This window comes from Lytechinus variegatus, chromosome 1 (assembly GCF_018143015.1).
Source record: "Lytechinus variegatus isolate NC3 chromosome 1, Lvar_3.0, whole genome shotgun sequence".
NCBI classification, from domain to species: domain Eukaryota; kingdom Metazoa; phylum Echinodermata; class Echinoidea; order Temnopleuroida; family Toxopneustidae; genus Lytechinus; species Lytechinus variegatus.
Genome location: NC_054740.1, coordinates 39,737,647 through 39,754,279, shown reverse-complemented (window position 1 = coordinate 39,754,279; position 16,633 = coordinate 39,737,647). Strand labels below are relative to the sequence as shown.

The 16,633-nt window shown below is 36.6% G+C and overlaps 1 protein-coding gene across 1 annotated transcript; it reads left to right on the top strand.

Moving 5' to 3' along the window:
* The first annotated feature begins 2,168 nt into the window (after window positions 1–2,168).
* LOC121406434 lies at window positions 2,169–13,563 on the top strand. The gene is made up of 4 exons (XM_041597458.1): window positions 2,169–2,964; window positions 9,082–9,294; window positions 11,075–11,184; window positions 12,983–13,563. Exons 1-4 carry the CDS (start codon window positions 2,697–2,699, stop codon window positions 13,214–13,216), a joined length of 825 nt encoding a protein of 274 aa, XP_041453392.1. The 5' UTR covers window positions 2,169–2,696; the 3' UTR covers window positions 13,217–13,563.
* Window positions 13,564–16,633: the final 3,070 nt, after the last annotated feature.

Below are 16,633 nucleotides of genomic sequence, written 5' to 3'. Positions count from 1 at the left end.
GATGGTATTTGTAGACAATTTTGGGTGGAATGTGTAGTATTATAAACAATGGGTCGTATAACAGATAATGGTTTCAAGTATTTTGGTGCAGAATCATTCCAAATTTTGTAAATTAGAATACGTTGTTGGTATTTAATCCTTTGTTCAACGGATTGCCATTCGAGTGTAGTTAACAAAGAACATTGTGAAATTGAATAATCTGTATTCAAAACCAAGCGAGCATATCCAGGTATACAATCGATCTCATTCCAACATGTGTCGTCATTTAACCATGTCTCAGATATGCTGAGCAAATCATAGCTATTGATTGCCAAAAGCTGCTGAACATCGATCACCTTGTTTCGTAGGCTTCTGATATTAATAAGTGCTATTTTAATTCCCTTTTCATGTGGAAAGTCAGCACATATTGTTTTCCCATTGCCTTTATCATGGTCGTCTTCATTACAAATACTATTTCCCAGGTGCATCAATAACTCATCGTTTTCAATATTGTCCCAAAATGGTAAAATCTGTAATAAACATCTACGGCACTGCCAATTTACAAATCCTTCTAGTGGATCATTATATTTACATATTAATGGAATGTCATCACACTTAATATGAACCCATCTCCCACAATGTGTACATGCAAGGGCTTTTTTTCTTTTTACTGGCCTACTACAACAAACACATGGGTACTTTATTCCTATATATGGAATATGATTACGTAAGTTTTAGCAAAGGTATAAAAAGTAGATACCTATAGAAAGTATACAGAGTTGATCATGAAAGGTATTAAAATGACTCTATGATATTTATAATATGCAACATCATCCTAATATGAAACATGTATTATATAATTATGTGACTGATTATTGAACAATACACAGCAAAAACTGTGGTGTTAACCGGTGTACATAGAAGACCACACCAGTTATTTTACACCAGTGTTAAATTGGTGGTGTTAGTTTTACACCTAAAGGTGTTATTACAACACCTATGCTTGTTATATTTACACTCTTTGGTGTTATGTTCAATCTCTAGGGTGTAATTTTAACACCTCAGGGTGTGGTCCTCTATTAACACCAATTGGTGTCAGTTTTAACACCACAGTTTTTACAGTGTAGAAAGCCTTTCAAACAAAACTATTAAGATTTAAAAAGTTCAATAACATCATCATCACTATTGTCATCACCATCATCACCATCGTCATCACCAACATTACCATGATAACTATTGTTTTAATGGGGATTTTTGTGTGACAAACGCACTTCACGAACTTACATCAATTGAAACTTTAACAAAATATACATAAAGCAAATTCAGGCAACCAATCACCTGTCAAAATTCGTTACAATTCCTTGGTCATTGTTCTGGCTCAAGGAAATGACCCAAAATGATTTCAATTTGACATGCATTGAGTATCCCCTATACACTGAAAAATAAAATAATAATAATAATGAGATTTGTAAAGCGACAAATCCACTCTGTAGGGTGCTCAAGGTGCATAAAGAGCTAAGAGTTAAATAGCAAAGTTTTTAGAAGATTTTTGAAAGTTTCGACAGAGGTACATTTTTTATGTCTTCAGGAAGGCTATTCCACAAAGTGGGGCATGCAAAAGCAAATGAACTTTCCCCCCAAGTTTTTGAAACTTTTGGAATGACAAGGAAGCCAGAGGTGGATGAGCGCAAAGATCTGCCTGGTCTGTAGTGATTGGTAAATGAAAGACTGTATTGTGGTGCTGATCCACGAATACTCTGAAAGGCAAGCAACAAAATCTTAAAGATAATCCGGTTTTTGATAGGGAGCCAGTGCAGCGAATACAAGATGGGGGTGATATGTAAGCGTTTACTTGACAAAGTGACAATGCGAGCGGCTGCATTCTGAAGCTTCTAAAAGCACACATATCTAAGTTCATGAAATAGTCACGAGGGGGAATGGTGAATAATTCAAACAATTTTATACAAAATAGCGAAATGTTTTATCTGGCCATGTCGACTTATCGAAACTTAGATCACCATGTCGACATAATTTCTTGTTAAGTCAACTTGGTGAGAAATTTATCTTGCAAGGTCATTTCTTTTCTTAAGTCGACTTGGCAAGTAAACGTATCTCTCCATGTCGACATACAACTTATAAGTAGACTTGTTAAGATGGAAATATCTAACCATGTCAAAGGATTAAGTCGACGAGTCAAGATTACTCATCTCAACGTGTCGACATAAAAGGCTATTGATTAGACCTGACAGGACGAAATATCTTGCCGTGTCGTCAGGTAGTTGTCACTTTAAAGCTTCCGTATAAGTTTCTGTCTTGGTCTTTTTGTCCTCGATATTGGGTTAGCATTCGAGGGATAATTTGGATCAAGTGAAAATCCTTCCATTATTGGGTAATCTTCATATCATCACGGTTTCCTTTGCTCACGATCTTCGCATCATGTGGGTGCCATAAAAGACCAACAAGTTCTTAATAAAGTTGGCGGAACGCGTGACAAAGGAGTATACATCTTCTGCCGAAGTAAGATTGAAGTCATCGTGCGCGTTTCTTAATCTTTCTTGATTAGCATCCAAGAAGGAAAAAAAAATGCAGGAGTGAAATAGGAAACACCTAGTTCGGAAGCCTTCTCGAAATCTTATTAGCATGATTAGGAGAATATATTTGAGAGTTTATGAGCTCTATCTCTCCATCCATCATTTGAAGTTTGTGAGGTGGTGACGATGGCGCTTATATGTCACGTCTTTGTGCCTATCATGGGCATCATCTGTCTTTCAGCTATGGTTTGCCCACATCGGGTAGATCTTCCCAGTGGTAGATTCCAAGTAACCCTCAGAGAGTTCCCCCTCATCGAACCGCCTAAAGAAGTCAAGAACAGTGAGAGGCATGACTGGAACAGTGGCGTTCTGGGGATCTTGGACGTTAGCCCTGGAGAAGATTCTACATCGAGTTCTTGGCCAGAAGTAAGCAGGTCATTCCGTCCGTCTCAAGGTGAGAAATTATTTTGCCACCCTTCTAATTGAATAATAAAACAAATAAAGCACAGTTCTTGTAAAAAGCATATGATATTATGTAACAACGTTTCTATGCGATTCCATTTTTTTTTAATTTCATGTCTTATCTGGCTTGAGTGGGTAAATCCCATGCCATGGCCGTACGCAGCGTGGGGGGGGGGGGCAGTTGCTTCCCAGAAATGTTTAAAACTTGCATTTTTTACTTAAATTTTCACAACATTCACCAAAAGTATGCAGAAAATCCTTCAATTTCACTTTACAAAATGCAAAAGCGTCCCAGTGACAAGATCGGTCGTTTCGCTCCCTTGCTTTTGAGGGTTTTTTTTTAAAGTATTTGTGTGCTGATATACCCCCCCCCCCAGCAAAAAAAAAATCTGCGTACTGCCACGTCCCTTGCTAAAAAAGAATTAAAGCCATGGCTGGGATTCGCATCCGCAACCATGGACGTAAGTCGGGGGGGGGGACCTCTCCTTTCGACTTTGGGATGGGGGCCCATATATATATATATATATATACATATATTAAATTAACCCTGGCCCTTATGATTTGTTCTAAAGAAGAAAAAATGATTTTTCTCACGCTTCAAGCTTTCATAATTTTGTTGAGTGACAAACGCATCCTGTTCACGGTTTTTTTAAGCGTTCTAAAGGCTAGCGCTTCACGCACGCATTTCATGATAAGTGAAATACAACAAGTCTTTAAAAGGCCCTTCCATTAATGTATCGAAAACTTCAGCTCGCGCTTCGCGGTCGCATTATGTCTATTTTTTTTTTTGGGGGGGGGTTATACGCATTCTGTTCATTGATTACAAAAGTGCTCAAAACAGGAGGATCCAGGACTGAGACAAACTTTCAGGTCACCAAATGAAAATAAAATTCTCTTTTCGCTTCACACTCGCATTATTTATTTCGAGAAATACGGAATATGCTTTTAAAAAAGTTTGTCAAAATATCTCCTTATCCGGCCAGTATACACACTAAGAAATACCGGTGCAAATGGGGTGTGGTGCAAGTTATCTCTTATGCGAGAGTATACGTGTCTGCTGTACACCAATGAATTTGCGTGCACCCCACCAGTCTCGCTGATACACGTATGCAGTGGCATAACTATGGGGGGCACCAAAAAAAAAAAAAACGGGGAAAAGGATAAACAGAGGGAAAAAGGAAGAGAAATGTAGTGTGAAAGAAGACATTATTGTTCATTATAATGTTATACTATAATATAATTATGTTATGTTATATTACATAAGAAACATTTTTTCATAACTTTATGAAACACAATTTGCTCAGGGCCTGTGTCTTCATTGTTCCTGGTGCTCGCATTGTCTGTTTACCTAGATATATAATCCTGTTATACTAAAAATCCCGTTTTCAAGTCAATATACACCAAACTGCCAAATATATTTTCTCGCACTTCGAGTTATTAATGTTTTATGGACAACAGTATGTTTCTTTTTTCATGACTACTTATATCAAGTGATTGCCCCATCTTAACGGGTCTTAATATAAACATTTCCTGTCCGTGCTTACGATAGCTGTAGTGAATTGGTGGAATATGTCCGCTTTTCATGAATTCCTAGAATCAGTCCTTAAAATGTCCCTTTTTCTAATCTGAATATCAAAAATTTTCAGCTCGCGCTTCGCGCTTGCATCATTTGGTTAGTGAGCTACGTATGGCCTTTGTGAAACAAGCCTTAAAATGCCCCTCTTCAGGTCTGGATTTCCTAAATTTTCAGCTCGCGCTTCGCGCTCGCAAGATTTGATTAGTGAGATGGGTATGTAAATCATGATTACAAGTGCTTTATTTTCATGTTTAGATGTAATTCTAACAAAATCAGCAAGCGCTTATTGGCACTCCCATTAGATGACTATGGTGAGATGTGTATACGTTTAATGGATTCCAAATATATAGTCCTTAAAATCTTCCTGTTTGGGGGTCAATATTTACAAAAATTTCAGCTCGCGCTTCGCGCTCATATTATTTAGCCAGACAGGTACGTATCATGATTACAAAAGAATGATTATAATTTCCCTTTTTAGGTCTGAATATCAAAAATTTTAAGCTCACACTTCGCGCTCGCATTATGCTCGCATTATTTGACCAGGGAGAGACATATCCGTTTAATGGCACTAGCTGTCCTTAAAATGTCTTTTTTAGGTCAGCATACCTGGCAACTGGGCGCACTTCGCGCGCTCACTTAGTGACTCAATTTTTTTTCTGGTGCCCCCCCCCATGCCTTGACCCACGGTACGCCACTGCACGTATGGTATAGATAACGTTGATTTGTGATCGAAGATTACCAGAAATAACAATGCACCAAATTACACTTTACCTAAGTGAACTTATTTGTTAACTATTTAATATTTATGTGATGATAATTGTTTCAAAAACACATTTGATTACGTGTACATTTGGAGAAACAGTAAATAGAGCTACTTGAAACACAACCATCAGAACAAGTAAAAAAAAAATCGGAGCATGTCGCTAGATACCTTATACAGTCTCGGCGCTCTCCCTGGCCTAGCGGGAAGAATCTTGACTGCAAATAAAACTAGATGAGATCGACTCCCAACGAAGGTAACTAAAAAATCGATACAAAAAGTGAATGGATCAGACGTCTCGACAATCTTTTTCTTATTTTAGGTGGGGGGGGGGTACATTATGCACCCAAAGGGGTAAACGTGTACACCCTCAGGTGCAGATGGACACCCCAAATAGGGGTGCACACTGTACACCCCTATTTGGGTCGTATGTGTACACCGCTAGGGGTACTCGTATAGGGACAAGCCTGTGCACCCCTAGGGGTGTCAAATTGAACCCGAATTTCTTAGTGTGTAACACACCGGCTTGCGCTTCGCGCTTTTGTTCATTTTACAAAATGTGTTTGAAATGTCTAGTTCTTATCAGTCTTAATCCTTCAGTAAATTCCACTCGCGCTTCTTGCTAGTATAATGTATTTATTGACATACGTAATGATTTTCTTACATGTCAAAAACTGCTAAAAACTTCCTTTGCGATCAGCATGATCAGTGTTGCCCAATACAAAATGTACGCTCGCGCTTTGCACTCGTATTATTTTATGATTGGGATATATCTCCTCGTCATGAATTTCTACAAACAAACCTTAGAATATTCCCTTTGTCCGAAAATTCCAGCCCCCCCCCCCCCCCTCTTTCCCTGTTTTGGGCGATATTGGATGTTGAAAATTTTCTCCTTTTCAGGTTTGAATACCAAATGTTTTTGTGAAATTTTCATGGAGAAGTGAAAAACAAATACTCATTTGATAGAGCCTATTTGGGGGTCAATATATAACAAATTTCAGCTCGCTCTTATTTTCTGAGATTAGCATCTTATCCATGACCAAAAGAAATGTTTGGAAATTTGTTATGTCGAGATTTCCATTATATTCGGCTAGCACTTTGCGCTCGCATTTATTGGCACGTTTCGTGACATACGCAACCTCAATATTTTCCCACATGCATGTAAATTAGTGCTTAATAGTGACAAAAGAAACCAATCAGTGGTTCGTATTCGCATTAATCATTTAAAGAAATAACCATGAGTGCCAATCGGTGATCATGGTGGGAGGGGGGGGGGGGGCGGCTGACAAAAAATGGTCCCTGTGAGAGACTTTTTTAAAGTTTATATTTGGAAGATTAGTGGCGTAACGAGTAGGGTCAGTCATGGCGTAAAGGCTTCGCAGCTTCATGCGTACGAGCAAAAAATTGACCATTTAAATGCAATGTCCTTGTTTGTGATTGACTTCGGCATGATATTAAAAAATATATATAGGATTATTCGCCTTTCCACTTTTAATGTTCATTATTTTCTCCTTCCTGGTCATGACCTTTTTATGTGTGTGTGTGTGGGGGGGGGGTCACCACGTCTGCACGCCAGCGAAGCGAAGGTGGGATAGTCCTCAAGATTAAAGATCTAATTATATGTCATATTCATTCCTACAACAAGACTAGGAGCTATATAAATGCAAGGACTAGATCATTAATGCGAGCGCGAAGCGCGACCTGAAATTTTTGAAAAATCGTCCAGATAATGAGCCATTTTGAGAACTCTTGTCGGTTTGCATGGTTATTTTTACTTCATAAATTATTTTGAATTTCAATATTCCTTTCTTTTTTTATGTTCTTCGATTATTTTACATCATAATCGGAATGAAGAATACTGACAAAAAATGAAGTGACATTCATAAGAGGGGGGGGGGGGGTAAAATAAACGGGGTTCATCCCATGCGCTCGGTTATAGGGAGATGTAAATTTCTTTTAAAACTCGTTTATTAGTTATAAAAATGAACATGTTATTCTATTTCATTCTGGATCCATTTTCTTTCTCCATCCGGCATCCGTCTGTTTCTCCAACAAACATAACACTGTAGATTTCATCAAAATCGGATGTAACCTCATTTTTAAGTTTCGCTTAAATTTCACAAAAAAGTTAAATGCATATCCTGGTCGGTATGCAATTGAGGAGACTGATGACGTCACTATTTCTTTTGTATTTTATAATATGAAATATGAAATATTCTAATTTTCTCTCCATTGTCAAGTGTAACAAAGATTAATTCCTACCTGAACACGTGGAACTATCATTGTTTAATATTATATGGTTCTGTCAAATTGGTCCTCTTTGTCAAATCTGTAAAAAATGAAATATTGTATAATTCAAGCAATAAAAAATAAAAGAAATAGTGAGTGAGGGACATCCGATTTTTATGAATTTCTTAGCGTTATGCTAGTTTTATTATTCTCTATTTATTCAAATTTACATTTTCTGGGATGAACTTGACATGTATAGGGCATACGGTTTATCGTGTCACTGGCGCACAGATAAAGAGCTCAGGGCCATATGGACCCCCCCCAAAAAAAAAATGACGACTAAGAAAAAAGGAGAAAGGAAAAGAAAAGAAATTTAAAAAGGTGAAATATCATATCCTTTTCCTATCTTGTTACTTGTCGCAATAATCCCAAAACGCAGCTCCTTGGAAGCTATACTGGGATGTCCGATTTTGTGATAGATATCAAAATCTATCACAAACTTTTATATATGCCTCAAAAGGTTCAAAACTTTTGCTCGCTTGCTTCACATGCTCGCTGCTTTTTAGACATTTTCCCCATGCACCCGGTCTGGCTCCCTCGTTTTTTATTTTATTTTTTTCTCATTTTGTTACTGCTCCGTGTGGTCTGAAAGAAACAAATTCAGTAATAAGCATTCGATAACCATTATCGTGTATATTCAAGTATAACATATTTCTATATAAAGACAACCAATTTAGGATAAAGTTACTTATATAATTCAAATATCTCCTCTTCACCTATTTGAAGGACACGGATGCCACGTTCTGTCTGCTTCGTAACTTGAACGTCACGTTTTTGTTTGCAGCATGGTGTCGTTTCCATGGAAACTATGTAATCATGGTTATACTACAAGTGACCAAATATCTACACTTCGTGTATTTCTCTCAATGATTTTCACTTATTTTCATTTCAAATTTTAAATAGAAGCGGGCAGATTAATTCCGTTCGGTCAGGTTGTCAGGTACGTCTACTAAATCCTCCAAACAGCATAGAGGTTGAAAAATGGCAGTTTCGAAACACATGGACGTCCGACCCTTATAGATTATGACCTTCTTAACATAATTTGATTTTTTTTCTATCAATTAAATAAATCTTATATTATCATGGCGTTCCTGGAATGATTTGCTTCTGTTTTCTATATATGAGAAAACCCCCTCGATCATGAAATATGTTTAAATATCATGGCTTGGGCAGTTCAGTTTCAGGGTCCGCACAGAACGGTTTTGAAAGTGTGTGTGTGTGGGGGGGGGGCTAACAAGGCAAATGTATTTTTTTACGTTTTTGTACATGTTTATTGAAAAAGGGGCTGTCGCCCCTCCCCCTCAGGATGAGTATAGAAAATGGGGGCTTTGGGCTTGATGGACAAAAAAGTTGATTGTAATTGCTCTCGAGATTCACTGTGCAAACTGTTTCTTTCGAGTAACTACGACGAATCAGACACGGTTAATTTACCATTTTAATGTGTGTTATTCATTTTGTCTTCCCCTTCATTTATATCCAACCAGATGATTCTTCATATTTTCAAGATTCCATTTTTTTCGAGCAACTGCCTTCGTTACCCAAATACCCCTTTTCACCGATTCACATAGAGAGGAGAAGCGAAGCGGGCGCTGTCAATAGCGGCCGGATGTACCAATTGCAGATGTGTACCGGGGACTATCTACGCATCGGGAATGACGGTGTTGTCTCAAGCGTTACCAGTAGATTTGATCTCAATAGTAAGTAAGAAAATATTTAAAAAATAATAACAAAAATGTAAAAGCATTTTTTGATAAAAGAATAAACACATAAAAAAAATGCTTTGTTCCAGAAGCGTAATGAATGAAAAAAAAAACATGGGGCTAGATATGGCGTATCATGTAAACTCTATAAAAAGTTGCGACCGAGCAAAAAAAAAATATTATTACAAAAATCAGATTTTGTAATGTATTTTGATATAATATTTAGAAAATAATATCACATTTCACCCTTCTCTCTTTCCCGTTCTCCTTTTTTTTTTCTTGGTCGTGAAAAATCTGGGAGGGGGCAATATTCCCCCCTCCACCCTTCCCCAGTTGCACGCCACTGTTATGTTCATTAAGAAATCAATAAAGCACTTCATTATAAAAAGAAGTTCAAATTTTATATTGTCTGCTGAGCAGGAATAACTGTGACAATTTTTCTCTGAATGGAATCGCATGAAATAAAAACTTGTATTTTCAAACATTATTTTAAATCTCTTGTAAAAAAGTCTTAACCATGATATCATTTCATGAGGCTTGTCACTTGTCAACACTGACAAGTTTCCATTACCTGTTAGCCACCGATGGAAGATTAATTTTCGATCTTGCCAAGTCGATGAGATGGGATGTTCTCATGGTAACATAATTTATTTTACAAAGTAGACGTAACAAAAACTCACATAACGAAATTTAAAAGTTTGTCATTAAGGAAAAATAACGGTCTCATTGCTTATCATTTTTGTAGATTTTTACATGTAAGTATAGAGCAAAAATACTGATAACCTCATATCCAAAGACAATACGAGAAATCTGAAAAAAAAATCAATGATTTATAATATGTCATATCTCGATTGACATTTCAAACAATATAGAAATTGCCCATGACATGTATAGGCCTAATGTAAATGTGAAATGTTTAAGAATCGAGTCCCAACTAGCTAGTCATTATTTTTTTTGTTTCTTTTCATTTTGTTATTGCATTGCCAAGACAAATCAGTTAAAATGACTAGTTAATCAGATCAGCTGGGTGCAGCTGTTATTCTAGTCATATTTGACTATTTTCTAGTTGTATTTTACTCGAGTAGAGTTATTTCTGACTATAATATGCGTCAGAAATGTGACTAGACATATCAGTTGCACCCAGCTGACTACTGATCTAGTCAATTTGACTGATTTTTTTTAAGAGTGAGGATCAATTCACAAACATGGAGCGGGACATATATATTTTCAGAGTAAGATTCTTGCATATAGCTCTCTGATATTGGCTATATATAAAAGATAAGTCACTGTATTCGAAAGACAATACTGTAGTATCAACGAGAGGGACCCTAAAGCTTTCAACTGTCAAAAGTTAGAAGTTTCATTAAGTAAATGAAGAAGGATGTTAGCAGTCACTTTTTATTCGTATAAGATTTGTAATGTTTGAATGCCATGAATGATGATATGCCATTATCACTGGCTTAGAGATGAAGATGGCTTTGGGACATGTCCCCCCCAAAAAAAATAATAATAATAAATAAATAAAAAATAAAAATGTTACACGACCAAGCAAATTAAAAAAAGAGAAAGAGAAAAGAAAAAGAGTGAGATATGATGTTATCATCTAAATATTTTGTTATAATCTATCAGTAATTTAGAAATTTCATTTTAAAAACGTCAAAAAAAATTCTCGCTCGCCTCGATCGCTCGACACTGTCCAGAATGATTAACATTTAAACTTCAACATTTTTTTTTATAAAACCAATCCTGTTTTGTTCATTTTGTCTGATTTTCACAGCTTATCTGTATTTTTACCAGTGCCTTGGTCCTTCAGCTTTTCGAATAAAAGGGGTGAGAAGTCAACGATTCCTTGCAATGAATGACGCGGCAATGCTTATAGGAGTACCGGTAAGAAAATTAGGGCCTTTTCACACGTGAATCTTGAATCATCATTGTAATGATGATTGGAGGCGTTCGTGTTTCTAATCATTTTCTGGTTTGGCTTCACAGTACTAAAAATTCGTCATTAGCCATATTTTTCACTGGAATCATCATTCAGATTACGATTTCTTTTAACGTGTGAAAGGGCGGTTAGTCACATCGAAGAAACTGATTCCTATTTCTATCTGGTCATTTTCTGGGATTCCCTTGACCATTTTGTACCTTATACATATCAGGGGTTTTGGGATATTGCTAGACTCGATTACTACGACGTTGAGTGAGGGGCCGGGGCACGTAAAATGTTCAAATTTATAAATTCACGAGGGAAGAAAACAACCAAAAATGTTGTGTGTGTTGGAAGGGTTTTGGTCAATTGAATTGAAGGGTCTGATGCATGAGACTATTTGGTGAAACTATGACAATTTGCCAAAAAATAAAAAAAATCAGAGGGGGTGTGGGCCACTTTATAGAACGTGTTCATCCTGATTTGTGCCCCCCCCCCCAGCAAAAAACCCTAATAGCTATAACCTATTGGCCTATAATCATTTTCTTCAACAAATTCATGAACTGACGGGAAAACAATAAACAGATATTTGTATTTCTCCCTAGGCCTATATAGGCCTACTATATCAAAAAAATCTTGTCAGATTGACCTGACAACCGGATGAATAATAAGTCCAACATTTCGTACCGACGACCTACTGATGGTAAAATAATGACTCTTAAAGGTATTGTTTAACTTTGTGAGCAGCCGATTTAAAAAATTCTCAAACCAAGATGAAACATGTGTACAAGTGCATGTATTAGAACTAATAAACCCTGAAAACAACTATTATTTTGAATGAAAAGCTAAAACTACAAGGCAAACCCCGATTTTGTAAGTATAGGCGTCTTATAGACACCTAAATAGTACACATAAGTGTATGGGATGAAATTAAGATGTTGTTTCCGGTCACTTTGTATTTCAATTTTTGAAGCACTAAATAATCATTTTCGAACCCAATTTTTTCTGGGCTTCATTTTTGGAACATATTACAGACACAGGTGACAAGTGTGACCTTCTAGCTCAGATTTTTTAAAAGTCAAACCAATGTTAACCAATCACTTTAAATAAGGTCCACTGACAGTGTCTGTATCTCATTTTACTTTATCGTGGATCAATTTTGATGCAGAAAGGTTTGTGATAACAACAGACCCAATTTGCTGGTAGTCTCAGGGGCCATGGAGGCGGGGGGGGGGGGGACTAACGAGGTTTCAGACTCCACCCAACTTAAATAAAGTAACGTATGCAAAAGTGTAAAAAAGAATGACGTCTTATTGACTTTTGCATGGTCACATACTCCCTTCGAGTGTTCATTGTGGACACATAAGTTTCTAATTTCTTACTACTAGTATCTCAATTATATTTTTCAAATTGCTTTAGAGGAAGTTGTCTTGACAACTCAACTTTGGGGCTTTTACAACTTCCCTATTTCCTTTATTGTTTGAATGGTAAACTCAATATGTATGTTGTATATGTATATGCGAAAGACTTTTGTAACAATATGAGGTTTACAATTGCTCTATTGTTATGTATTTTCATGAATTGTTATATGTGATTTCTAATTTCGAAATACATGAATGGAACTGATCTGAACTTCAAACTCGCTCATGGTCTCTGAATCTGACCCAGTATGTCTTGTTATTTTTTTTATTCTGTATTTTTCTGCAGTGCATATTCCTCTTTACCCATTATCTCTCGTTTTGTCTTTTGATTCCTACTTAGGAAGACGAGCGCGATTCTGATTGCAGCGATTGGAAGTCTGTGTGGTTCGAACGCCTCGCTCACTTTCAGCTCCCCCCTCTTAATGACATCACACTCCTGACGTATCACGTGACCTCGCCGGCGAGTGGACTACCGTGGTATATCGGCTTTACGAGGAGCAGTCGCCCGATTGCCTGGAACCGACAGAGTCGCGCCACAAGGCAACAAATCTGTTTTATAAAACAGGCTCGATAACGAATCTCTTCATCTGCATTTAGGCCAGTATCATCTCATGCAAGTAATTAAGTTTAGATAGTCTGTAACTTCAAGTCATATTAGTAAATATAAATCAGTGATATTTTCAATGGCATGTTAACCACCTTGAAGTTTATTTTTGTATGACAGCAATCAATGTTAAAGACATCGAGAAAAAAAATCTCTATAAATGTTGCAAGGTGTAGGTATATATGAATATATACGATTTATTACTACTTGCATTAAGTGTACTGGCGTGTAGATGGGGGCTTGGGGCACTTGAACCCCGCCCCATCCAATGTTCCTCGATCAAAACCAAAACAGGGGGAAAAGGAAGAAGAAATGAAATGGAATGGAATATTATGTAAAAATCTATCATATAAAGTAGATTTAAGTTTTAAAAGGATGAAAATTTCGCTCCCTCGCCATACACCATGTTAAGCCCCCTGATTTTTGTTGACTCATTAATACGCCACTTCGTATTGTATTACTCACTGAAAGATAGTGTTTTATTTTCATGATTGTGTACGAATTGGGCAAAACAAGAGACTGTTAAGGTTTTAGGGGACTGAGACTGAAGTGGAGGGGCTGACCATATTATAGAAAATTAAAATCGCAATCAGATGGGTTTTTTTTTTTTTTGGGGGGGGGAGGGGGTAAAATTTTATTGAAAAAATGCCCCCCTCCTAAATACATGCATGGCTCCTACTTGTTTCTGTCGGATTGATTAATTGATTGATTGATTGATTGATCGATCGATCGATTGTTTTGCACAGTTGTAATTATTTCACGTATTTCCTTTCGAATGATCATTAAATATCTTGTCAATTGTATAAATGTTGTTTAAAGTATAAATTTGTGACGATAATGATGATAAGCCCGCCCACATCACCATACACAGGAATAGCCATACTCTCCATGAAGGGGGGGGGGGAGGTCGAGTGTCCAAGAATGCTAACACGCGATGGAGCAAGGTGGTCGAGCGGATTATTGGGACGCATGTTTGTATTCGGTGGTCGGAAACGAAGGGTACTGAGGTAACGGACCGGGCATTTCATCAATATTCGACAATTTTTTAGAGCAGACAACTTCGCTTTATCCTTTTGGTATTTGACTAGAATAAAACATTCTTTTACAGTGAGATAAAAACATGCGACAAGTCCTTTCATGAGACGCTACCCTGCTGCACACTTTAGTGTATGCATAAATTTCGGAAAATTTGAAAAACGAAACTTGGTTTTGAAAACGTTTGAGAGCCTACAGAGGCTTAAAACATTTCCCCGTGAACCCCCCCCCCCCCCCGCTTGACCATGCACATGTTATGTGAAAAAAATAATATATATTATTGTTGTTTTACAATCATTACTATACAGTGCGTATCAAAAAGTTTAAACTTTGAAAAAGGTGTGGGAATTAAAAAATATACAACATGTGGGTAATATTTTCACATACAATCTTGGGTTTGGGTCTCATCTATCCAATGAAGGTAAAAGTTTTGACAGAATGTTACACCTGTGTGAGCACTGTCCATTTCTGTAAAGCTCGCAGAAATCTGTTTGCACAGAAATGATCGTTTTCACGCTGTGTTAAAGGGAAAGGGCGAAATCAAACTTAATCTGCGAAATATTTCTCTTACATTTCCGTTGCACTTTTAGTCAACTGACACAACGGATTCATTCAAGCATTTTGTAACACTTTTGCCACCCAAATTGAAATTTTAACACTTAGTAAGCACAACCTTTACTACCCTTTTGTGCCAGCTGGATCTGAGGATATTACTGAATCTGAACAAAAGTTTATATCAGACATCTCTAGCATTTTTCACTAAGTTTTTATCATTTAAAGTGGGTTTACATTTCATTTTTCATTTAATACTTGTTTCTCCACACTTTTCCCAAGCTTGACAATGATTAACAAAAACAAAATCAAGCCTAAGCCATTTCATGTAAATCACAGCTCAGTGTAAAGCAAATATCGTCATGATGGCCTCGGTGTGTGGGGGAGTGGGGTGGGGCGCAATGTACTCTTCGAAGTGTTTTGGGCATGGAAACAAGTAACAAAAGGGTTAATATATCTTTAAATCAATTTTACTAGTTAAATCCACACGTTCTTCATGATTAAGGTCTACTTTTATTCGCATAACTATTTCAAAGTTCTGCGCAAATCATTTTTCACTAACTTTTCAAAAGATAGTGGCGCTCACTCAAGCGGAAATATTTTTCGACAGTTACATCGTCATTTGGATCTGTACCAATGTGTAAATGTGGAAAAATCTTTAGGATATTACATTATGTATAATTTTACAGGATTTTTTCTAAGTGTAAACTTTTTTTTGATACGCACTTTATAAGACAGCGGCGAGAATTTGTTTTCTTCTTATAACTTTGTTGATCAAAGTATCATGAGTTTACATAGTACGAAATATATAGATATGACAGCATGTAGATTTATTTCGAACGATTATAAATGTCTTTATGATCAGATTATTATACGGTGAAAGGGATATCCATGTTTGAGTGGAATTTAACCATGTAAGAATGTTTTTGATTGATTGATTGATTTAGGCATACATAACTTCACGATTGTATGATACATCTGCATGAATATGACATGATCTATATAAGAAATTACATATTCATTTAGAAGCTTGTAGATAAGTTATTGCATTTTCTGATTAAATTATTCGATTATAGAAGCATCTATTTGGGAATATCCATGCATTAATTGGGTCTTGTTGTAATCACATTTTATCATGTTTGTCCGCTCTTTATGAATTGAATGGACGCATGCTCTTCATTTGTCAATGAATTTTGTTGGTTGCCTGTTTCTGAGAGAAGATATAATGAATACTTGCTCAAACTTACAAATCTCATTCAATTACATTTCAAACTTCTCTTCATTCTATCCGCACCGTGCGCTTCTTTCTTTCTTTCTTTCTTTCTTTCTTTCTTTCTTTCTTTCTTTCTTTCTATCTTTCTTTCCTTCCTTCCTTCTTTCTTTCTTTCTTTCTTTCTGAGAGAAGATATAATGAATACTTGCTCAAACTTACAAATCTCTTTCAATCACATTTCAAACTTCTCTTCATTCTATCCGCACCGTGCGCTTCTTTCTTTCTTTCTTTCTCCCTCTTTTTATGTGCCTTCTTCCTGCTACTATTTTTTCTTCCTTTTCTTTTTTTCCCTCTTCTTTTTCTTTACTTGAAAATCACAGGGGCACCCCTCCCCTCCTGTGGTGCATCCCTCAGCCCTGCAAAAAGCTATCATTACATTTGCTTGCAAAATGACACCGACTATGCTTATGATAGGTATCATCTCAATATTTGAACCATTGTATCGGTGATGGCGCCATCACTCTCTAATATATTACGCATAATATTCTTTCATCCATTTTTCTTGTACAATTATGTGCAAGGAGATT